The following is a 24,151-nucleotide window of genomic DNA, read 5'->3' on the forward strand; positions in this document are numbered from 1 at the left end:
TTTTAAATTCACTTAGGATTTTCAATTCAAAGGCATTAACCAATATTTTATGGCAGTGTCAGCTAGTAAGTGTAAAAGAAAAAAACAATATTTTAAAAAGTTTTCTATATAGTTAGAAAGTGTCATGATTTTGAATTATATATATCACAGATTTCAAATAATCTTAAAAATTTTACACAAAGTGCAAAAATTCTTTTATTGTTTTAACTTTGCTTTTCAAAAATGAACTGTAGGTGGGGGCAGCTAGGTGGTGTAGTGGATAGAGTACCGGCCCTGAAATTCAGGAGGACCTGAGTTCAAATCCAGCCTCAGACACTTAAACACTTACTAGCTGTGTGACCCTGGGCAAGTCACTTAACCCCAATTGCCCCGCAAAAAAAAAAAAAAGAATTGTAGGTATTTTAATATAAATGTTTTATGTACATTATAATTATATAGTAACAGTGAAATTTAAATAATTCACACCATATGTTTATGTAATTAAAATTTATAACCAAAACATTTATTAAATAGTCAAGGCAGACTTAACTATATAAAATTAAAATAAACTTTGAATGATTTCAGTACATTTCCCTTTCTTATCCCCTCCTATCCTCCTCCTCCTCCACCTCCTTCTTGGTGGGGCAAGTGAGGGTTAAGTGACTTGCCCAGGGTCACACAGCTAGTAAATGTCAAGTGTATGAGGCCGGGATTTGAACTCAGGTCCTCCTGAATCCAGGGCCAGTGCTTTATCCACTGCAACCACTGTGAGGGCCAAAATTTGATATACTGAGCGTTATTTGGGTTGACTTGCCTTAATATTGGGGCCCCGGAAAATATGAGGGACTTTAAGATTTAACCCTCCCCTCTGAACAGCCCCTTTTTTAGATATTTCTCCCAGTCCAATAAGAAAGGAGTGTCTAAAGCTTTAGTTCACAAAAAGATCAGATTTTATTACTTGGGAATTAAAACAACAAAGGTGAAACTAATAAAAATCAAAGATAAGGAAATAGGAAATGGAAATGCAGATGAATGTTATTAACTCTAAACTTAACCTATCCAACCCAGACTGATTTCCAATTAAGCTAGTTCAAAGGAATTTAGGGGTTTTCCGTCATTAACTCACCCAAACCTGAACAGCCCACCAGACCGAGAACCAGCATGGCTGCCACCTCAAGGGCCCAAGCAGAAAGAAAGAAGCTAGCTTCCATACCAGAAATCACCCACCTCCCTTCTGGGAGCATTCAATGTTCCCTCCCCAAAAGGGAAGGTCCTTCAAAAAGCTGCCTTTGTAATCTGAGGGTGGGCCAGGTGTGGCCCCTCCCAAATGAGTTAGCTAAAAATGGGAATATTAATCTTTACCCCAAATAATTTTTACCACACCACCTAGCTTCTCCCTCCTACCGATCTTCTTGATTAAGAATTCAAGATATGTATAGTTTATCCTGATTTTATTATATCTATAAGCTTCCCATTCCACATGATCTTCAAATAAACTTTATTTATTTAACAATTCTCTAACTAATTATTAATAGCCTAGCATCTGGAACACTGGTGGTGGAAGAGTTTGCAACAAAACTTGCAATACCTGCTGTCCATAGACAACTGTGACATTTTTCAAGTGGTCAACACCTTTTTCATATTCACTTTGGTTAAAAAATCCTTAACAACTTCTTCAACATCTTTAAGGGCAGATAATTTGGAAAACCAGGGTCTTTCTTTAGCAAGTTTCTGTTTGTTTGTTTTTTCATTCTTGGAGCTAGTTCTTTAAGTTTAGGTCACTCTTTTGTGGTGAAAGTAAATAGTAGCTGACAGTGATTGTGCTACTCTAGTCCACCATATTTCTTGTTGCTTTTTTTTTTTTTTTTTTTTTTTTAAGAGGCAGAGGGGGTTAAGTGACTTGCCCAGGGTCAGACAGCTAGTAAGTGTTAAGTGTCTGAGGCCGGATTTGAACTGAGGTATTCCTGAATCCAAGGACGGTGCTTTATCCACTGCGCCACCTAGCTGCCCTCTCTTGTTGCTTTTTATGGTGGAGGTAGTTGTGCTACCTGTACTGACAGCTAAGCAAAAGACCCTGAGTTAATGAAAGCCCAATGATTTTTTTTCTTTTGAATTTACTTAGTATTTTATTTTTCCCCAATTACATGTAAAAACAATTTTTCATATTCATTTTTAGAATTTTGAGCTCCAAATTCTTTCCCTTCTTCCCTCCTTAAACCTCTCATTGAGATGTTAAGCAATTCAGTATAGGTTATATATGTGTAATCATGGAAAACATTTCCATATTAGTTATGTTCTGAAAGGAAACAGATAAAAAACTCAAGAAATTAAACAAAGTAAAAAAAATAATGCTTCCATCTGTATTCAGACAGATCTTTCTCTGGGGTTGTGTAGCATTTTTTATTATAAGTCCTTCAGAGTTGTCTTGTATATAATTTTATTACTGAGAATAGCTAAATCATTGACAGCTGGTCATCTTACGACATTGCTGTTATGTTGTACACAGTATATTTCACTTTGCATCAGTTCATGTAAGTCCAGGTTTTTCTGAGAGCGTCCTGCTCTCAGAAATAGTATTCCATCATAATCACATACCACTTTGTTCAGCCATTCCCTAATTGATGGGCATCCCTTCAGTGTCCAATTCTTTGCCACCAGAAAGGTGCTATAAGTACTTTTTTGTACTTTTTCCTTTTTGTTTTGGTATTGCTAGGCCAGAGGTATTGCATATGTGATTTTATAGCCCTTTGGGCATATAAAATTACTCTTACAGAATGGTTGAATCAGTTCACAGCTCCACCAGCAATGTATTAATGTCTCAATTCCCACATCCCTGTCAGTATTTGTCATTTTCCTCTTCTTTCCTATTAGCCAATATAATAGGTGTTAAGTAGTACTCCAGAATAAAGCCCAATCATCTTATTTGTATGTTTGTTTTTCACAGAATTCGACCTCAGCTTGCAAAAGAAAAAATTGAAGGATGCCATATTTGTACTTCTGTCACACCGGGTGAACCTCAAGTGTTTCTAGGGAAAGATAAAGCTTTTACCTTTGACTATGTGTTTGATATTGAATCCCAGCAAGAACAGATCTACACACAATGTATAGAAAAACTAATTGAAGGTTGTTTTGAGGGCTACAATGCTACAGTTTTTGCTTATGGACAAGTAAGTACTAAATTATGACTAAATGGTAAAAAATAGATCAAGCCATTCCTTAACAGAAATGCTGATTCAGTACAGTTTTATTGTTATTCTTGACATTGTCTAAAACTGTATTTTCTTTTTGGTAAGTTTGTTCATTTTCCTTTTTTCTTATATTTAGACTGGAGCTGGCAAAACATACACTATGGGAACAGGATTTGATGTTAATATCATTGAAGAAGAACAGGGTATCATTTCTCGTGCTGTTAAACATCTTTTTAAGTGTATTGAAGAAAAAAAAGAAATTGCTATTAAAAATGGAGTTCCACCTCCCGATTTTAAAGTTAATTCTCAATTCTTAGAGGTAATATTTAATTATTTTCTCAACTTTTAAGAAACTTTGTCTTCAGTTAAGTGGTTCAGCAAGAATTATTTTTATATTTTTACATATGATAATTAAAAACATGTAGTAACATTAAGATTGTTTTTTAAAACACTTGTTATTTTTTTAAATGGTACTGATTTTAAAAATTTATTTATTTTAATATTGATTTAAAAAAATTTCAGGTCCAAATTCTCTTGCTCTAGCCCTTTCCTGACCCATTGAAAAGATAAATATATCATTTATACATGTAAAGTCATATAAAACATTCCTATATTACCCATAGCAAGAAAAATAAAGTAAAAATATATGCTTCAGTCTGCACTCACAGTTTATCAGTTCTCTCTGGAGATAGATAGGATCTTTCATCATGAGTCAAAAGAGCTGTTTATTTGTGTTTACTAATTAATATATGCATATAGTACTATGCTATTTTGAAATGTATTGTATCTTTTGTGAAAACCTTTTATTTGTGCTTAATTTTGTACATTGATAGATTCTGTGACATGAATGTTTAACTCATTCTGATAAGAAAACTACATGACAAATGATGAATAAAAAATTTGATAAATGTTTATACCAGGCAAGAACCACTGTTCATTTCAGAATATTTTTCTCATATAACTTTTTTTTTCTTTAAAGTGAGGCAATTGGGGTTAAGTGACTTGCCCAGGGTCACACGGCTAGTGTCAAGTGTCTGAGGCCGGATTTGAACTCAGGTACTCCTGACTCCAGGGCCGGTGCTCTATCCACTGCACCACCTAGCTGTCCCTCATATATCTTTAATGTAATTTAATCTGAGTAGTTCTATACAAAAAGGAGGAGGGGATGAGAAAGAGCAGCTGACATATGGGTCTTGTTCTCTTCTGAACTGGTCAAGGAAGGGAAAATACACATACACACAAAGGGAAATAGGAAAGAGAAGAAGGAAGAAAGGGGAATTAGGGTAGGTTAAAGGAGGGATTAGTTTTGTTTTTTTTTTTTTAAGTGAGGCAATTGGGGTTAAGTGACTTGCCCAGGGTCACACAGCTAGTAAGTGTTAAGTATCTGAGGCCGGATTTGAACTCAGGTACTCCTGACTCCAGGGCTGGTGCTCTATCCACTGCGCCACCTAGCCACCCCGAGGGATTAGTTTTAAGCAAAACAAACTTAACCAAGGATACATAAGATTATTTACAGCTCTTTATGATGTAGCAAAGAATGGGGATCTGAGGGGCTGTCCATAAATTGGGTAATGGCTGAACAAGTTAGGGTATATAAATGTGATGAAATATTATTTTGCTGTAAGAAACGTTGAAAGGGATGGTTTTAGAAATGGAGGAAGACTTGTATGAACTGATGCAAACTGAAGTGAACAGAACCAGGAGAAAAAAGTATATTAATGACAATATAGTAACGAAAAACATCTTTAAAAGAATTAAGAACTCTGATAAACATATTATTAACCACTATTTTAGAAGATATGATAAAACACTTCCTGATAGAAAGATGAAGGATTCAAAGTTCAGAATGAGACATTTTTGGGGGGGACATGGCCAATTTGGGAATTTCTTTTTCTTGACTAAATGTTGACAATGAGATGTTTGTTTTCTTTCGTTCTCAGTTGGGAAAGGGAGAGAGGGTTGCTGTGAGAGGGAGAAAAGGTGGATTTTTTTAATTAAAAAAAATTAAAATGTTATAATAGAATTTGCCCTAGATATTTGGGGGGAAATTGTATAAAGAATACCTATTGCATTTGGGCATTGACTTCATCTGAAAGTTCATGTAACAATTCACATTTAAAGCATCCCCCACCTCTCTATTTAAAAACAAATGACAAATTTCTTGTAATAAATATTCATAGTCAGGCAAAACAAATTCACCTATTGTTTGTACATAGAAATTTATCTCATTCTTTCCCTTAAAGCCTTCACCTTTACATTGAATAGTATCATTGATGCTATGCAATGCATAATTTTTATAGCTTTCAGAGATGTTTATTTTTAGTGTTGTCTCTAAATTGTTCTCATGGTTCTGCTATTGTAATTCTTTATTGGCTTATAAAAGTGTTCAAATTTCTTCATTTTTATAATGTTGATATGCTAATTTGTTTTTCTTTTTAATTTAAGTTAGGCTTTTGTTTTTAAACAGCTCCTAGTTGTATTTATCAATTCAGATAGGTGGCACAATAGATAGAACACTGGGCCTAGCCTGAAGAAGTTCTGAGTTCCAATTCTGTCTCAGATATTTACTTAGCTGTGTGACCCTGGGCAAGTCACTTAACTTATTTGTCTCAGTTTCCCTATCTGTAAAATGGGGATACTAATAGCACCCACTTCCTAGGATTGTTGTAAGGATCAAATGTTTGTTGTTATTCAATGAGTTGGTTTTTTTCTCAGTTTTATTAATTTTGCCTTCCATATTGTAAGCTGCTCATTGTCTCTAGACCCCATCTTTTCAACCCCAGTGTACTTAACAATGATACTATATGTGTGTGAACCATGGAATGCTACAGATTCAGAAAAATCAAAATTGCAGAAACAAATTGTATGTAGGTTGTATAATATGCCAATGTGACTTGCACTTAAAAGTAGTGAAAAATTCATCACATGGGCATATATGATCAGAAAAGTAGGGCCTGTCATGTGGAACAAATTAGTCAGAATACTATATTGGTAGTTTTATGAATATTAGATACTTTGTGAAGAGAAATGATGAGAAAAGCATGGTCAAGAATTGCACAGGATGACAGGAAGGTTTGGAGGAATTGTTGTTGTTTGTCCTTCATTTTCAAAGAGGACCATGGCATCGGGATGATGTCATGACTTGCAGTGAATTGGATTTAAGTGAGGAAGGCCTGTGCAAAATCACCAACCATACATACATACATACATACCAGGGATTTTGGAGATGCCTCTGGATGTTTAAGGCAGTTGGGGTTACATGACTTGCCCAGGGTTGTACAGCTAGTATCGGGTCCTCCCAACTTCAGGGCCTGTGCTCTATCCACGGCTGCCCCTTGGAGGAGTACATTGATGGAGACAGGGGAGTTCATGGATCTATCAAAATAACAAAAAAGTATTGATTACACTTAAACTAATAAAATTATGTGCTAGGAAGTTCAAATTAAATATTGTTTGTTTTGTTCCCCATTTAAAGGAATTTAGTTATTTAATCCATAAAATGGATTGAGTTATTAAAGTTTCCCATTTAGACCACTGAAATCATTTTTGCAAGGCCCCTTCATAGTTCATCTTCTTCACAGTTAAACATTCAAGTCACAAATTAAACAAACTGTCATATATGATCAAGATACCTGAATTTGGTACAACAATATGTGTTTTACCAAGGAAGTAGCTTATATCAAAATATTATATTCTATTGTCTTATTATGATGGTGATATTATTATGACTTACTGATAGCTTATTAAGGGATGGTGTAGCTGATGATTTCCAAATCCCCTAAAAGAAACAGTGTTCACCTGAGAAATATTTTTAACTTTCTAGAGCAATAAACTTATTGCTCCTAAATACATTTACATTTTACATGATTGAATGTATGCTTTTCAACTACTGGGACCTATTCCTTGACCTGCCTGACAAAGATTTGCTCAGCTTGTTTCCAAGAAGACCTAACTTTGTTAATTACTATATTAAACCAACTGAAATGTTAAGTTTTTATTTTGGAGTGCCTAAAGTAATTTTTCAGGATATGTGAAAAGTGAGGTATATATTTTTCCCTATGTGATATAAATCCTTCAAATCTATTTTCAAGCTTTGATTTCATTTATTTACCCCATTTAACAGGAAATTTTTACCTTGATCTTTCCATTTTGCCTATCTTCATCTAAAAAGTCATTTGATGTTTTTCTACATTATGTACCTTCAACAACTCCTTTTGTGAATACTGTTTTCTAGTAGAGTTTATTTTACTTTTAATTGCCTCTTATATTAGCTGCTTTTAAATGGTAATCTTATTAAAGAGATATAGTTATAAATAGCTGAGAGATAAGTAGTTTTGGAAAAGGAATTTTGTAGTATCTAAAAGGAAATTTTCATCAAGACTAACATTTTACATTTTACTTTGCTAGCTTTATAATGAAGAGGTTCTTGACCTCTTTGATACCACACGTGACATTGATGCAAAAAACAAAAAGTCCAATATACGAATCCATGAAGATTCAACTGGAGGAATTTATACTGTGGGAGTTACAACACGTAGTGTGAATACAGAATCAGAGGTGATAACTACCTTATATTTCAAATAATTATTGAACATTTTTAAAGCTTTTACTGTGTTTAGAGCTTTAGGCTGTGGACTGAAATACAAAGATCATTTCTTTTAATAAATTTACAATGGGATAAAAATGGATGAGAGGCAGAATCAGAATCCTTTTGCATTATTTGCTGTTACAGTTTTAATATTATTGTGATCTCTTAAAGGAGACTACTGTGAAAAATTTTTTTAAGTTAGCAAAAGACTTGGTGTGTGTGTGCGGCGTGTGTGTACATGCATATTTACATATATGTTTTCAGTCTGTGCAAAAGCTTAATTAGGAAAATAATTTTGGAATAAAACTGCAAATGTTAAAACATATTGAACCAATAAATCCTATAGGCTTTTCCTCTATTAAAATAATACACTATTGCACTTTGTATTTAATCTCAAAAATTGGCTGCACCTACAATAATGATGTAAAATAGTATCTTATCAACTCTATTCTATACATCAGTAAATGATTTGTTTAACCATTTAAGGTAAATCTTTGTCAGGTTGTATGCCATTTAAATATTGGTCAAGTGTTATTCTTTTCTCTTTTTTCTGTTTTCTAGATGATGCAGTGTTTAAAGCTGGGTGCTTTATCTCGAACCACTGCGAGTACTCAGATGAATGTGCAGAGTTCTCGTTCACATGCCATTTTTACCATTCACTTGTGTCAGACCAGAGTGTGTCCCAAAATGGATGCTGTAAGTTTCTTTTCCTAATTTCTCAAACTCTTTGAGTTCCTTAAATTAAAATTTGATTTTCCGTAAATTATTCAGTATATGCCAAGCACTATCCTAGGCAGCTAGATGGAGCAGTTGATAGTATTGGACTTGGAATTCAGAAGATCTGAGTTTGAAATCCTGCTTCAGACAATTCATGACCAAGGGAAAATTAACCTTTCCCAGCCTCAGTTTCCACATCAATAAAATAATAAAAATAATAATAATAATAATAATAATTCCTACCTTACAATATTGTTTTGAGCATCGAATGAGATAACATCTAAAACACATTGCAAACTTTAAAGTGCTACATAAATGTTAGCTAATAATTATTATTACTAGACATTGGAGATATAAATACAATATTGAAAGCTTTTTCTTTGATAGTCTTGTATAATCTTCAAGGGAAACACCATGTACATAGAAAATTAAAGTTGAGGTCTGCTCTGGGGCCACCACTGTCCCTGTTTCAAGCTTCTTGTGCTGGGGTATAGGGGCTGTGTCACTGGCTTTCTACACTGAGGCCCCTATGGCTTGTGGATTTCTCACTGCCCTGGGCTTGCTGGCAGCAGGTGCTGGCATTGCTAGGCCTGTTTGTGCCTGTCCTGTGGGTGGCCTTCTAGCTGGCATCCTGCCCTTTTTGCTGGTACAGGTGGGTTTTGCCACTGTCCCGCTGCGCCACCAGCTTGTTGAGCCAGGATCCAGGGGCCTCAGTTGCTTGGCTGTGGCCTACAGCTTCCTGCTGACTTGCCCCAACCCACGGTGTGCTACACCTCCCTTTTGCCTGAGTTAGACTGACCTTTTCTGAAGTCTTCTAAATTATCTTTGGTTGGAAGACCTTCTCTTTGAAGGTTCTGTAGTTTCAGAATCCATCCAGAGGCTTGATTTAATGTTCTTTTTGAGGGAACAGAAAGAGAGCTCAGGCAACTCGCTGGCTTCTCTCCGCCATCTTGGCTCCACCCCAAGATGCTTCATACATAGAAAATTAGAAAATATATACCCAATTTCTTGTGGGAAGGTGTGGGGAGTGGGGGTTAGGGCATTAGCAACTGGGATGATCAGGGTAGGTTTCCTGTTATCACTTGAAGCTTTGAAGAACATAGGTATTTTACAGGGTAGAGGTGAAGAGAGAGTACTTAAGTTCCAGGCACAGGGAACAACTTGATGCTTTTTGTTAGTTAACAGCAAGCAAGCCAATTTGGCCAGAATGTAAGGGCTGAGGAAAAGAAATGTGCATATGCAATAAGATTAGACCTGTAGTCTGCAGCTATGTTGTAAAAAGGTTTAAAAGCCAAATGGGGCAGCTAGGTGGCTCAGTGGATAAAGCACCAGCCCTGGATTCAGGAGGACCTGAGTTCAAATATGGCCTCAGACACTTGACACTTACTAGCTGTGTGACCCTGGGCAAGTCACTTAACCCCCATTGCCTCACAAAAGAAAAGAAAAAAGCCAAACAAAGGGTATATTCTACAGGTAAGAGGGTTGGATTTTTGTTGTTGTTGTTTTGAGCAGATGAAGGCAACAAGAACTGTTTTGGGAATGCCAATTTAGCAGCTGGATAGAGGATTAGAGAATCCAGAGACTAGCTAGGAAACCATTTAAGAGGCTCTTGCAATTGTTGAAGTAAGAGGTGATAAAGGCCAGAACTAAGGTTTTGATTTTGTAAGTGTGGAAAAGAGGTTGTATATGACATGTATTGTGGAGGTAGAATCAACAAGACTGGGCAACAGATTGGATATAAGGAGTAAGGTAGAGAGAAAAGTAAAAAATGACTTTAAAATAGTAAATCTGGATGACTGGAAGGATAATTGTGCCTTCAACACTGATTATTACATGGATTTTTTTGTTTTCAAAATGAAGCTATTTTAAATTTAATTTAATTTGGGGGGGGGCAGGGCAATGAGGGTTAAGTGACTTGCCCAAGGTCACATAGCTAGTAAGTGTCAAGTGTCTGAGGCGGGATTTGAACTCATGTCCTCCTGAATCCAAGGCCCGTGCTTTATCCACTGTGCCACCTAGCTGCCCGAAGCTATTTTTAAAAACAGTAAACAGATAGAATGATTGGGGAGAAGGCTTGAAATTTCTATTCTCCCCAAATATCAGTGTATTATGTTAGAGCTAGAGGAGACCATAGGAATTATGCAGTCCAGCTCCTTGATTTTATTTATTTATTTTTAAAATTTCATTCATTCATTTATTTATTTTGTGGGGCAATGCAGGCTAATTGACTTGCCCAGGGTCTAAGTGTCAAGTATCTAAGGCCAGATTTGAACTCAGGTTCTCCTGAAAACAGGACCGGTGCTTTATCCACTGTGCCACCTAGCTGCCCCCTCAACATTTGTTTTTATAAGATTTCTAGTTCCAAATTTTTCTCCTTCCCTCCCCCCTCCCTAAGACAGCAAGAAATCTGATATAGGTTATATATGTACAATCACATTAAACAAATTTTGCATTAGTCATGTTGTGAAAGAAGAATCAGAACAAAAGGGAAAACCTCAAAAAAGAAAAAAAAGGGGCAGCTAGGTGGCACAGTGGATAAAGCATCAGACCTGGATTCAGGAGGACCTGAGTTTAAATCCAGCCTCAGACACTTGACACTTACTGGCTGTGTGACCCTGGGAAAGTCACTTAACCCTCATTGCCGTGCCTGCCCCCCCCCCCAAAAAAAAAAAAAAAAGAAAAGTAGAAACAGTATGGTTCAATCTGCATCCAGATTCCAGTTATTTTTTCTGGATGTAGAGAGCATTTTCCATCATGAGTCCTTTAGAATTATCTCGGATCATTGTATTGCTGAGTAGAGTTAAGTCTATCACAGTGGATCATCACACAATGTTGTTGATACTGTGTACTATGTTCTCCTGGTTCTGCTCATCTCACTCAGCATCAGTTCATGTAAGTCTTTTCAGATTTTTCTGAAATCTGACTGCTCATCATTTCTTACAGCACAATAGTATTCCATTACATTCATATACCACAACTTGTTTAGCCATTCCCCAATTGATGGGCATCCCCTTAATTTCCAATTCTTTGCCACCACAAAAAGAGCGGCTATAAATATTTTTGTACATGTGGGTCCTTTTGCCTTTTTTGTGATCTCTTTGGGATAAAGACCTAATAGTGGTATTGCTGGGTCAAAGGGTATGCACAATTTTACAACCCCATGGGCATAGTTCCAAACCACTCTCCAGAATGGCTGGATCAGTCCACAGTCTTAAACTGCTTTTCAAGGAAGTAATGCATTCTACAAGACAGAGATGGAACAGCTAATGCTGAGGCTGGGAGGTGGAGTGCTATGTGTGAGGAACGGAAAGAAAGTCAATTTGGCATTTGACTAGCACGTATCACATTTCATTAACATCATCTTTCTTAGTCTTTTAGTGTTATTAATGAAGTAGCATTTCATCACCTTTTCAGCTGTATCATCTTCCCATTCTTTGTCTCAACAACATTTTTGTTTTCCTTGCCACTGGGCATGTTAGTAAAATTAAGAGACAAGTTTAGACATTGCTGTGATTGTGGCTGAACATAGTTTTTGCCCTTCTATTCCAGTTCTTGTGATATCTATGTTTGTAGTAGGCTTGATTGGGGCAGCTAGGTGGTACAGTGGATAAAGCACTGGCCCTGGACTCAGGAAGACCTGAGTTCAAATGTCTCAAGACACTTACTTGCTGTGTGACCCTGGGTAAGTGATTTAACCCCAATTGCCTTAAACATCTCGGGCCATCTCCAGTCAACCTGATTTATAATCTTGCCACTGGACCCAGATGGCTCTGGAGGAGAGAGTGAGAGGTTGTTGACCTTCCATAGTCCTCCTTCATTTAAATTCAATTCAGTCCAAATCGTAACATCACCCCAGTGTCATGGTCCTCTTTGAGAATGAAGGACAAACAACAGCAACAACAAGGCTTGATAGACATGCCACTATAATTCCTTTTCCAACATGTACCAATGAAGTAATTTTTATTTGATCTGTATAATGGATTTAATATTTAACACACTTAAGAAGGTTCCTATTGCTTGTTCCTTCATCCAGGCTTTGGATGTTATTATGTGGACTTTTGTGTTTGACTTCCTTGGCTATGTTACACATTGTTTTTGAACAAGATTTGTGATTTCTTTGGTATCAGGACTCCCAATGAGGAAACATTCTACTAATGCTCATCTTCTTCTCTACAACTTATAGTCTTAGAAAATTGCCTTGATCACTGAGAGGTTAAGTAACTTGTCCAGGGTCACATAGACATTGTGATTCAAAGGCAGGAATAGAATATAGTTCTTCTAACTCTGAGGCTCCATTCATTGTTCCAGTTTGCCTCTCATGTTGTACACACAGAGTGGGATATGGCATTTTATTATTATATTAACCAGATTTCTTGGATTTTTATTTCCTTAATTGCAGGAAAATGTAATTGATAATAAGATGATAATGGAATCAGCCCCAATGAATGAATTTGAAACCCTTACTGCAAAGTTTCATTTTGTTGATCTCGCTGGATCAGAAAGATTAAAACGTACAGGAGCTACTGGAGAAAGAGCCAAAGAAGGAATATCCATCAACTGTGGTCTAGTAAGATTAAAGATGCTAAGCTGATTAAAAGTGTCAATATACCAACGGACTCCTTTAGTCTTTCTTTTCCTTTGTAATTCATAATATACTAAGAGAAAATATTTACATAAACAGATCACTGAGGGATTTTTAGATAGAAACTAACAAATGAAATTATAATTTAATTTAATGACCAGTATATTGATTCAAGTTGAGATCCTGTTTTTCCCATTAATTATTGGATTACTTTTGGTTAAAATTATTTTTATTGGTATCTGTTTAATTTACAATCCTAATTATAAATTTAGTTAATTTGTATTTTGTTCTTGATATTAACATAAAATTAATTACTGTGAAGTCCTTTTAATTATTTTAAAATCTTTTTAATTAAATCAAAATATATTGATGATTTTGAACATAATCAAAGGGGAGAAGAATTTTCAGGTAAGCTTTGAATTTATACTAAATTTTGATAATTTTCAAGAAATAATTGTTTCAAATTTCAGGACCGTCTAGGTTATTAAATATATGAATAACATGTGAAAGTTAAAGAAATTTTAAAATTGTAGGAAGAAAAAAACTTATTTTTAAATTATCTTGGAAAACACATTTATTTTTGGAGTAAAGTTTGTTATTTCCATAAAGCTTAGGAACAAAGTTTGACTTGGAAGATATCTTGGACTTGGAAGGTGTCTTTGGACATATGGAAGAGATAGTATATGAAGCTCCTTGTAGAATAAATTTTTTTGTAATGAGTGCTGCATGACTTGATTACAAAATTGAACATGTTTTTCTATGCCAAGATACTTCATCTTAGTGCTTATGACATCTATATGCAGTACTGGCAATTTGAGATATTGCTTGTCCATATCAGGGTGTGTTGCTTCCCTTCATTTCTTCATCAACCATTTCTACTCTAGGTCTGCGATTGAGGCCTCTGAGTGTGATCCCTTTTTGTCTGTCATTGATAAGATATAGGGGAAGCAATTGACCAGGGTTGCTTTCTGATCCATTGGATAATAAGGCATAGAACAAGAGAGGCCAGACTTTTATACCTATTTTGATGCCCATTTTAATGATCTCATTATCAGGCTTGGACATTGAACTGAGAAGAAGATTATATTCTTGAGTTTTAATAATTGCTGTGAAGTTCTGAGGAAGAGCAATATTGGTAGTCTGTCCCTGCACAGCAAGAAAATAGCAACTGCAGAAACTGCTGGCATTATGGGAATGATTTCAGTTATTTTTGTGATGAGAAGAGATGTGTAGGGATTTGTTACTCTTTCTGGTAGTGTTTTAGGCTCAGGATTCTGAGCATTCTAAACTCTTTTGAAATGCACTATAAGTTAGAGAGTTGAACCATTATTAGAATAGTCGCTGATGTATATTTTTTATTCTGTCTCTTAAATGAGCATGAGTTATTTATTTCCTTTATTGAGAGACATAGTTTCTAAAGACTAGACAATTCTGGTGTTGTGACAACTTGGAAGGACTGTGGAAAAAAGGAGATACAGATAGACAGGTATTCGTCTTATGAATTTGGTAAATATGTAACAATACCAAAAGAGATCATAATTCAATAGACTTAATCACTAATGTGATCAGTTCTTCAGTGATGACAGAGTCTGCTTTGCTGCATTCTGATAGTTGTGGTCATAGAAGGAAGGAGAACTATATAGTGAGGAAGTTGAACTATATGATATCTGAAGTGTATTCTAGCTTAGCAGTGTGAGTTAATGACTTTGCAAAAGCACTAAATGATATCCTGTTAATTCTGTAAATTTTTAGATATCACCAGCAGTGAAATAATTCTATTTTTAGAGACTTTAACAGGACTTTGTTACTTTTCCATATGTCTTATGCTGTGGTATATGCTAAGCAGATTCTATTGAAATTTTTTTTAGAGCTTTAAATATTGTTGCAACCAGTTTTTAATCTTATTTTCCACAAACTCATAGTTTCTTTGAAGTTAATTATAATTGTATGATTTTGCATCTTTTTTTTTTAAGTTGGCACTTGGAAATGTAATAAGTGCATTGGGAGATAAAAGTAAGAGAGCCACTCATGTACCATATAGAGACTCTAAACTAACAAGACTACTGCAGGATTCCCTTGGTGGTAACAGGTATGAAAAATAAACACTTTACCCGCATATTTCTTATTTAATAAATGCCTGGTTTTAATTATTCATCAAATGAGCTGTGAGAATTGTTTAGAAAGCAAGTTTGCAAAGTGATTGTACAAAGCATACTTATTACAAGTATTTGAATACTTTTTTTGCTACTTTTCTGACAGTGTGTGACAGACTTCTTAGTCTAAGTGTCATAAAATGTAGTTATTAATTTGCTTTTATTGGTTCTTACTTTTTCATGTTTTTTTGCCTCCTGTCATCAAAAATTGCCTATCACTTCAATATATGTTGTCTGCTGAGAACATTTCTACAATGTCAAGAAGTTTGTTCTGAATTTTTATAACCAATTTTTGCACATTTAAATAAAATATCACATATTTTTCTTAAGTACTCTATCATCTAGGAAAAATGATTATTTCAAACTAAAGGTAAATACCAGGTGTCAGGGCTGCAAGCTACAGTGTAATTATGTAAATACAAAATAACGTAATATCAACAAAATTTTGTACTTTGTGAAGTACAAATAAAATAAAATAAAATAGTACACTATTTAACTTTTCTCAAACTTCTTAGAAGCATTATAAAAAGTGTTTATTTATAAAATAAATTTTATCACAAATAATTTTTACCACATTCCCCCCCTTTGTTTCTTTGTAAAACGTGTGGTTTGCTCAATGAAACAGCCAAAAATAACATAATATAATACCTTATGCTAGCAAACAATATGTTAATAGACATATAGACAATATGTTAATAGACATATAGACAATATAGAAAAGGGAGAGAGGAAAGTTTTGTCTAGAGGGGTGGTCCCTCATGATGCTTTGACACTGACCTGCAGAGGGAGGGCCTCTGCAGAAAGTACATGTTACAAATGGTGTATATAATAACAGAAGGAAAAACAAAAACAACAAAACAGAACTGTTCATTTAAAGTCTCTGAGCTCTTGTCTTCTTGGACTAGTCATCAGGAGAAAACTAGATTCTAGTCTGGACTCTGGTCTGGACTCTGGTTGTCTCTGGACTCACTTCTTTAGCTGTTGAACTGCTGGATTTTTACTAATCCTTAGCATACCATTGTCAATGATCAAATTAAACAGTGAGAATTCTTAAAAATATAACTCATACTCAAACTAAAAAAAAAATATTACATTCCTCTCTTTTATGGGGTTGAGGTAGTTATGCAATCTATAACACTTCTTACCACCATGTGTCTGGATCAAAGCCAAATTTGGTAATGTGTCCATGGGACCTGAAAATGTTATGGAAAGGTTACCGTACCACATATCATGGTTTGAGACATCCGGCAATTGTGCTAGGCCATAGGTGGATAGATTCTGACCATGCTATCAGACTGAGTGAAAGAAAAAGAAAACAAGTTAAGTTAAACTAGGTGCATGTGTTGGAGCTTCCATGACACCAGGCTATTTTAGGAGGGAGAGAGGAAGAAACCGGACTATGTCCAGCAATTGTGGTCTACATAGTCGCCATCCTAAGCAAACCATGGGCTTATGTGTACCTGTCTTTCTTCCTGTTGTACATATATTCTCTCCAGGGCCTGCATCAAGCTCATTGTAAGAGCAGTTAGTCTCTGAAATGATAAGTTTCCATAATTCATAAATCTCATATTAATTTCACCAAAGACAATATGATGGTAAAAGTGTATTGTGCTGCATAACTGAGGATATACTTATAATATATACAATAATTCCAAACCATACCCAGAGTATAATGACATATAAATGATAAATGAATGTAAACAGCTGATAATAATAGACATTATTCCATAATCTTCTTTGAGCAAGTAAACACATCATCTTATACATGAATTCTCTACTTAGTATGACAGTAACAGATACTTAAAGTGATAATCAATTTATCAAAAAGAAATAAAACTTCAATCAGCAAGACTCAATATTTAATATGTTCATTGATAAATCAAGCAATAGGTTTCAATAACCCTTTTTTTAAAAAACAGTATCCCATAAACAAACTCATCAAACCCATGGTTCTTTTAAAAAAAAATTGTGATAGCTTCTGAGGCCCAATGGCCCCACAGCATATATTTAAAATGTCTTTGAAAATTCATTTAGTTTACAAAATTGAGTTAAAAAGAAAGCAAAAGAAATAAAAGTCAAAAACAAAAACAAAAATGCAAAAGGTTTGCTAAGCACCCTTTTGTGTTCATGAGGAAACTTAAAGATGTGATGAAACTCCAGGCCTTTCCAAGGCCTTTAAAAAACAAAACAAAACAACAAAAGACAGTTTCAAGGAACAAAGGTTAAGTAGGGGGAGGGGATGGAGATTGAGGTAGGCCAGAAAACAAGGCCATGTGCTTTAGTGGTTTACCTGCAGAAGGAAAAGCTTGTTAAAGTTAAATTATTATGCTGCTAGAGTTTGGGGTATACCACATTGTTTTAACTGGTTCCCCAATTCCCTGCACTCCAAAGTGGAAGGGGTTTCTGAATTGTCCTTGATTTTTTCTAATGCTATCAAAATGTTATCTATGGTAGGAAATGTGCAGTTCTTCAGCATGGACTTTGTACCACAGATTTAATGCTGTCATGATGTTCTCTATGGTAGAAAATGTGGAGTTCTTAAGTATCAGCTTTGTACCACGGATTTGCCATAGGGGCTTATTCAACTGATGAATGGTTGCATCACCCTCATTTCTCTTTCCATTTTTTCCTCTACCTCTCTAACTTTATCTTCAAAGTCCTTTTTGAGGGCCTCTGTGGCCTGAGAGTAATTCATATTTTTCTTGGAAGCTTTAGATATAGGGGCCCTATGTTGCCATCTTCTTCTGAGGGTGCTCCTTGATCTTCCTCGTCACTGAAGAAACTTTCTATGGTCTTCACCTTTCTCTGTCTGCTCATCTTGCTTTTCTTTTACTTGATTTTTTAGCTCCTCAAAGTGGGGCACTGTTTCTAGGCTGCAGTATCCCAAGGTTCAGAAGTCCTAGGTGGTATGATTTAAGGAAGATCAGGTTCTTCACTCACTGGCCTGTTCCCTGGTCCATAGATGACCCCAGACCAACTTGCTAATCAACCAGCTTTGTGTGTTGTAGTTGTCAGCTCAGACTAGCCTGTGCCCCTCCCCCACCTGGGCCACTGCTACTCAAGCCTACCTCCTGGTTCTCAGCAGGGGTGAAAGACCCAAGTTCTGCCTCAGCACAAGTATAGACCCCTGTAGTCTCCCCCCTGCCAAGGGCTCAGCCCTCTCACCAGACTGTGAGTTTAGTTCCAGACAACACTGGCACTTCAGCTGATTCAGAGGCTCTGGGGGTCTCCTTCTCTGGTGAGGCCTTCCTGGGATTGGATCTGTGTCAGGGTGACTGTGGGTTTGGGCTCCACTCCTGTCTCAGCACGGCAGCTCCCTCCTTCTGACCTTCCAAGCCATTCTTGGTTAGAAGATGATTTCAGCACATTCTTCTTTGGGTTTTGCTGCTCCAGGCATTGTCCTGTAGCATTATTTCGATGTTTTTTGGAGGGATTGTGTCATGAGTTTGAGAACTCACTGCCTTTCCTCCACCGTCTTGTCAATACTATATTTAAATGACAAATAATCTGAACCATATTGCTATAGCCTATTCAGATGACTTCATCTGATCATGCATAGTATGGAAAGCTCATAGTGAGGGAGCTGTCATGTGAGATTGTTGTGGCTCCCTTTTTCTCTTATCTAAAAGTTCATAGGATGGGGGCGGCTAGGTGGCGCTGTGGATAAAGCACCGGCCCTGGATTCAGGAGTACCTGAGTTCAAATCTGGCCTCAGACACTTGACACTTACTAGCTGTGTGACCCTGGGCAAGTCACTTAACCCCCATTGCCCCGCCCCCCCCCAAAAAAAAAGAATGGGCAGAAGAACAAATCATAGAAATGATAGATAATTTTACTTTAAGACAGTGACAACAATGAGACCACAAACTTCTGGGATGCAATCAAAAACAATTCTTAGAGAAAAATTTATATTTCTAAATTGAAAAAAATTCCATTTATATTAATACTGTAAGGAGCTGCTTCTTTTTGGTGGGGGATAAACTATTAACTAATTTGATTCAAAGGAAGAAAATAAGATTACAAGTATCAAAAATTAAAAGGTGAATTCACAGCAGATGAAGAAGAAATACTGGATGTTATTAGAAACTATTTTGCCCAACTATATGCAAATAAGACCGACAAGTTAATTGGGATAAATCAATATTTACAAAAATATAAAATACCCAAATTGACAGAGCAAGAAATAGTGAATTTAAATAATTCCATCCATGAGGAAGAAGTTGAATAAGCCATAAATGTACTTCCAAAGTCAGAAAAAAATCCAAGACCAAATAGATTCATAACTGAATTGTCACACACATTCACTGAACAATTCCAATGTTACTTATACTGCAAAAATAGCAAAAGAAGGGATCCTATCTTATACTTTCTGAAGCACAGATATGGTCTTGACATATAAACCAGAACCAGATAGATTTAAAATAGAAAACTATCAACCAATATTTCTAATGAATATAGAAGCAAATTTAAAAAATATATAAGGCTAAAATAAAATATCACAAAGATTACTTATTATGACTATGTTGGATTATACTAAGAAGGCCTGCCTGAAAACCAGTTGGTTGGTATAATATTAGGAAATATTAGGAAAATGATAATTAACTATATTAATAAAAAGCCCAACAAAAACAATATGGTTACATCAATAGTTACAGAAAAGTTTTTAACAAAAAAAAATACCCATTTCTGTTAAAAATACTAGAAAACAGAAATCAATGTAGCTTTTCTTAAAATGATTGACAGTATATGTATAAAAGCAAGAGTGAGCATTATATGTAATGAATATAAACTAGAATTCTTTTCAACAAAATCAGAGGTGAAAAAAATGCTCCAATACTAATTAGAAAAATGCAAATTAAAACCATTCTGAGGTTTTGCCTACTACTGATCAGATTGGCAAAGATTAAGGAAAAATGATAGATATTAGAAAGGCAGTGTGGTAATAAACATATTGATTCACTATTAGTGGTACTGCGAATGGGTCCAACCATTCTGTAAAGCTATTTGGAATTTTATGCAAAATGTTTCTAAACAGTACATACCCTTCTTTCGGCTATACTACCGTTAGCTCTGTACTTTTTAAATGAGTTAAAATTAGGAAAAAGTCCTACATGGCAAAAATTTTTATCGCGTGTGTGTGTGTGGGGGACGGAGAAAGGGGAGGGTAGTGGCAAAAAATCAGAAATTGAAGGGATACCCATTAATTGGAAAATGGCTAAACAAATGGTTATTATGGATTACTATTGTGTTGTAAGAAATAAGGAAACAGATTATTTCTTTTTTTTTTTGTGAGACATAGGAAGACTTGTATGAACTGATGAAAAGTGAATTAAGCAGAATTAGGAGAATGAGACTTTTATAAACTGATGAAGAATGAAGTGAACAGAAAGAGAAAAAAATTATACAACAGTAGTATCACTGTAGGACAGCTACACTGCTTAGTGGAGAGAGTGCCAGCCTGAAGTGAGGAAGACTAATCTTCTTGGGTTCCAATATGGCTTCAGACACTGTGTGACCCTGGGCAAGTCACTTAATCCTTTTTTGCCTTACTTCCTCAGCTGTAAAAATGAGCTGGAGAAGGAAATGACAAACTACTTTAGTATCTTTGCCAAAAAAACCGAAGTGGGGTCATGAAGTGTTAGACATAACTGAAATGACAATAACAAAAAAGCATCATTGTAAAGACAGGCAACTTTTTTTTTTTAAGTTAAGTAGTCAACATTTTTTATTTATAGTTTGGGGTTCTAATTTTTATTCCTCCTTCCCTCCCTTCCCTCCCCACTTCCTGAATTGGCGAACAATCAGATACATGTGATTATATAAAACATTACCATATTAGTAATTTTGTATAAGAAAATGAATAAAAGAAAAAAATGAAAGAAAGTGGAAAATAGCATTCTTCAGTCTGTGTTCCATCAATATCAGTTCTTTCTTTGGAGGTATATTTCATCAATAGTTCTTTGGGATTGTCTTGGATCATTGTATTGTTAAGAAAAGCCAAGGCATTCACAGTTCTTCATCAAACAATATTGCTGTCTCTGTACACAATGCTCTCTTGGTTCTGCTCACTTCACTATACATCTTTCCATACGTGTCTTTCCAGGCCTTTCTGAAGTCATCCTGCTTGCTAGCACAGTATTATTCCATCACCATCATATACCACAGTTTATTTAGCCATCCCCCAATTGATGGGCATTTCTTTGATTTCCAATTCTTAGCCACCACAAAAAGAGTTACTATAAATATTTTTGTACAAATAGGTCTTTTTCTCTTTTGGGGGATATCTTTGGGATATAAACCTAGCAGTGGTATTGCTGGATCAAAGGTGTGCACAGTTCTATAGCCCTTTGGGCATAGTTCCTAATTGCTTTCCAGAATGATTGGATCTTTTCACAACTCCACCAACCATGGATTAGTGGACAGACAACTTTGAAAGTTCTAAGAACTGTGATCTATGCAAAAACTATCGAATATTCCAAAGTTCTGATGATGAAGCATACTATCGCTAATTGACAGAGACAGTGGATTCAGAGTACAAAATGAAATATATATATTTGAACACAACCAATGGGAGTGCATTTTTGTTATGGGGATTTTTGTTTTCAATGTGTGCTAAGTGGGAGGGAGAGAAAATAGATTTCTCATAATTGGAAATTAAACCAGTTTAATTTTCTAATCTGTAGCATTTTCAAGTACACGAAAACAAAGGACATCAATTAGATGATACATTAATCCCACTTAGGCTTTTTAAGTTTAAGAATTTAAAAAATTTGCCTATCAGTCATTATAGTCTACTGTTAAGCATATTAAGTGTCTACTATGTACCAGATAGTAACTAAGCTCTGGGGATACAAAGGAAGGATCTACCCTTGAGGAACTCACAGTATAATGGAGTATTAATAAGGATTCACCAAATGAGTTGTCTAGGAAATTTGAATTCCATTCACAATTTAAGGCAGGGAATAGCTAAATAAAGTTGCTTTATATCCTCTTTCTTCCTCTTTAGTAAGTGGTATCTATATTGCTGATTGGAGTATACTGCAGGTTCATACTTATTTAACTTTATCCTCACCCCTGCGTGCAAATCCATTTTATTCAGTACTTGGTATCACTCCACAGTTTTGCTATTTTGTTTCTCATCCAACTCCTTCCTCTTCAGCTATCAAGCAAGCAACCTGGTCTGTTTTATTGAGAAAGTCGAGGCTATTGATCATACACTTCCTCATCTACCCCTTTCTGTATCTCAAAATCTCCTGCATCTTCACGAATTCTCTCCTCTTTTCTAATCTTAGATGAGGTGGCTCTTATCCTTGCTGAAATTGACTTTACTTCTGCTCTTACTCCTATCAACTGCTATTTCTTTGGGGAGCTTAACAAGTTAATCATTTCCTCTTATCTTCAGTCTCTGTCTACTGACTCCTTCCCTGTTGCCTACAAAAATGTTCAGATACTCTATTATTTAAATAATTCCTTTGACACAGTCTCACAAACTTTGGGTTTTTATTTCTCTTCTCTTTCAAGTCTGAATTGGAAATAATAGTTGATGTTTGCTGTCTACATCCCCACCAACCCATTTACTCCTCAACATCTACAGGATGTTGGAAACTCTTGGAAAACTACTCTTTGGAAACCGCTCTTTCAAAAGTCACCAGTAGCCCCTAAATTTTTATATCCAATTCCCCCCATACCCCACACCCCTCCGCCCTGAGCCACTCCTCTCAACATTTGGCTCTTGTACATTTCATTTCATTTTCCTTTGGTTTGTGATACCATTTTCAGCTGGTTTTTCATCTACCTGTATGACTGTTCCTTTGTTCTCTACTTTCATTATTCTCCCTTTGTATGGGTATCCTCCAAAGTTTCATCTCTTTTCTTTCCACCCTTCTGTAATGAAATCATGTAGTCCCATGATTCAGTGATCATTTCTGTGTAGATGACTTTCAGATCCTGAACTCTACTCCTACATCTACAGTTGCCTGTTGGACATCCCCATCTGTATGTCCTGTCAGCATCTTGAACTCATTAGATCCCAAACTGAACTTACCATCTCTCTGGAAGAAACTGCTCTTCCTCCCTATTTTTCCCTATTTCTGTTTGTGGAATCACTTTCCAGCTAATCACCCTATGGACACTATTTTACTTTTATCTTTCTGCTTTGTCTTTCACTGCATATGTACCACTTCTGTCCTATATCATTTTGATAATAAATTTTAGTCTTTTTGATTCCAGTCCAACACGCATTTATTCAGCACTTAGTATGGACCAAAAGAAAAAAGGAGCAAAAACCAGCCTCCTGCACTTTACATTTTACTGAGGTGATACAACTTATAAATAGTTAGGTATATACATAACAATTTACTAACAACTAAGGGGACAATTTTATCCTACCATGAAGAGTCATCTTTCACAAAGAATTAGTGAGGAAAAAGGATTCTTCCCTTTACTTTATACTCCATGTTCAATAAGATGCCATTTCCTAAGTTCTACCTTCATAACATGGAATATCTCACATTTATTCTCTTCTCTTTACCCATACTGCTACAATCTTTGTATAGTCCTTTCCTCCTCTATTTGGACCATTATAATACCCTCCTAAGTAGATTCCCTTCCTTCTGTCTTTCACATTTCTAAATCGTCCTTCTCAGGGTTACCCTAGAACTGTTATAATCAGAACAATATTTCTTGTTCATAGACTTTATTTTTCCTGTATCTAAATAAATCTCTTTTGAATGTTCACATATATTATTGAAGAGAGATTCTATGGCTTAACACAATCAACACAACAAAAACATATAGAGATCTTCATTATATTTAAGGAATCTTTCCTCTTATGACTTTATGCAGTATATCCTCCATGACAGGAATCTAAACTTTTGATAGAACTGCTTTTTCAAAGAAAATATTTTATATTTTATTTCACTTTAATATTAGTTAAATATTGGGT

General features: G+C 35.5%; 1 protein-coding gene across 9 annotated transcripts in view; it reads left to right on the forward strand.

The window, feature by feature from the left end:
- KIF21A (kinesin family member 21A) overlaps positions 1 to 24,151 on the forward strand; it is a 160,858-nt gene that overhangs the window by 41,547 nt on the left and 95,160 nt on the right. For all 9 annotated transcript variants that reach the window (XM_043967831.1, XM_043967835.1, XM_043967833.1 and 6 more), the window contains exons 2-7: positions 2,924 to 3,146; positions 3,304 to 3,486; positions 7,575 to 7,724; positions 8,317 to 8,451; positions 12,872 to 13,039; positions 15,028 to 15,143. In XM_043967831.1, the coding sequence (XP_043823766.1) occupies positions 2,924 to 3,146; positions 3,304 to 3,486; positions 7,575 to 7,724; positions 8,317 to 8,451; positions 12,872 to 13,039; positions 15,028 to 15,143 (975 nt within the window). The remainder of the gene's footprint in view (positions 1 to 2,923; positions 3,147 to 3,303; positions 3,487 to 7,574; positions 7,725 to 8,316; positions 8,452 to 12,871; positions 13,040 to 15,027; positions 15,144 to 24,151) is intronic.

Source organism: Dromiciops gliroides, chromosome 5 (assembly GCF_019393635.1).
Source record: "Dromiciops gliroides isolate mDroGli1 chromosome 5, mDroGli1.pri, whole genome shotgun sequence".
In the NCBI taxonomy this organism is placed as follows: domain Eukaryota; kingdom Metazoa; phylum Chordata; class Mammalia; order Microbiotheria; family Microbiotheriidae; genus Dromiciops; species Dromiciops gliroides.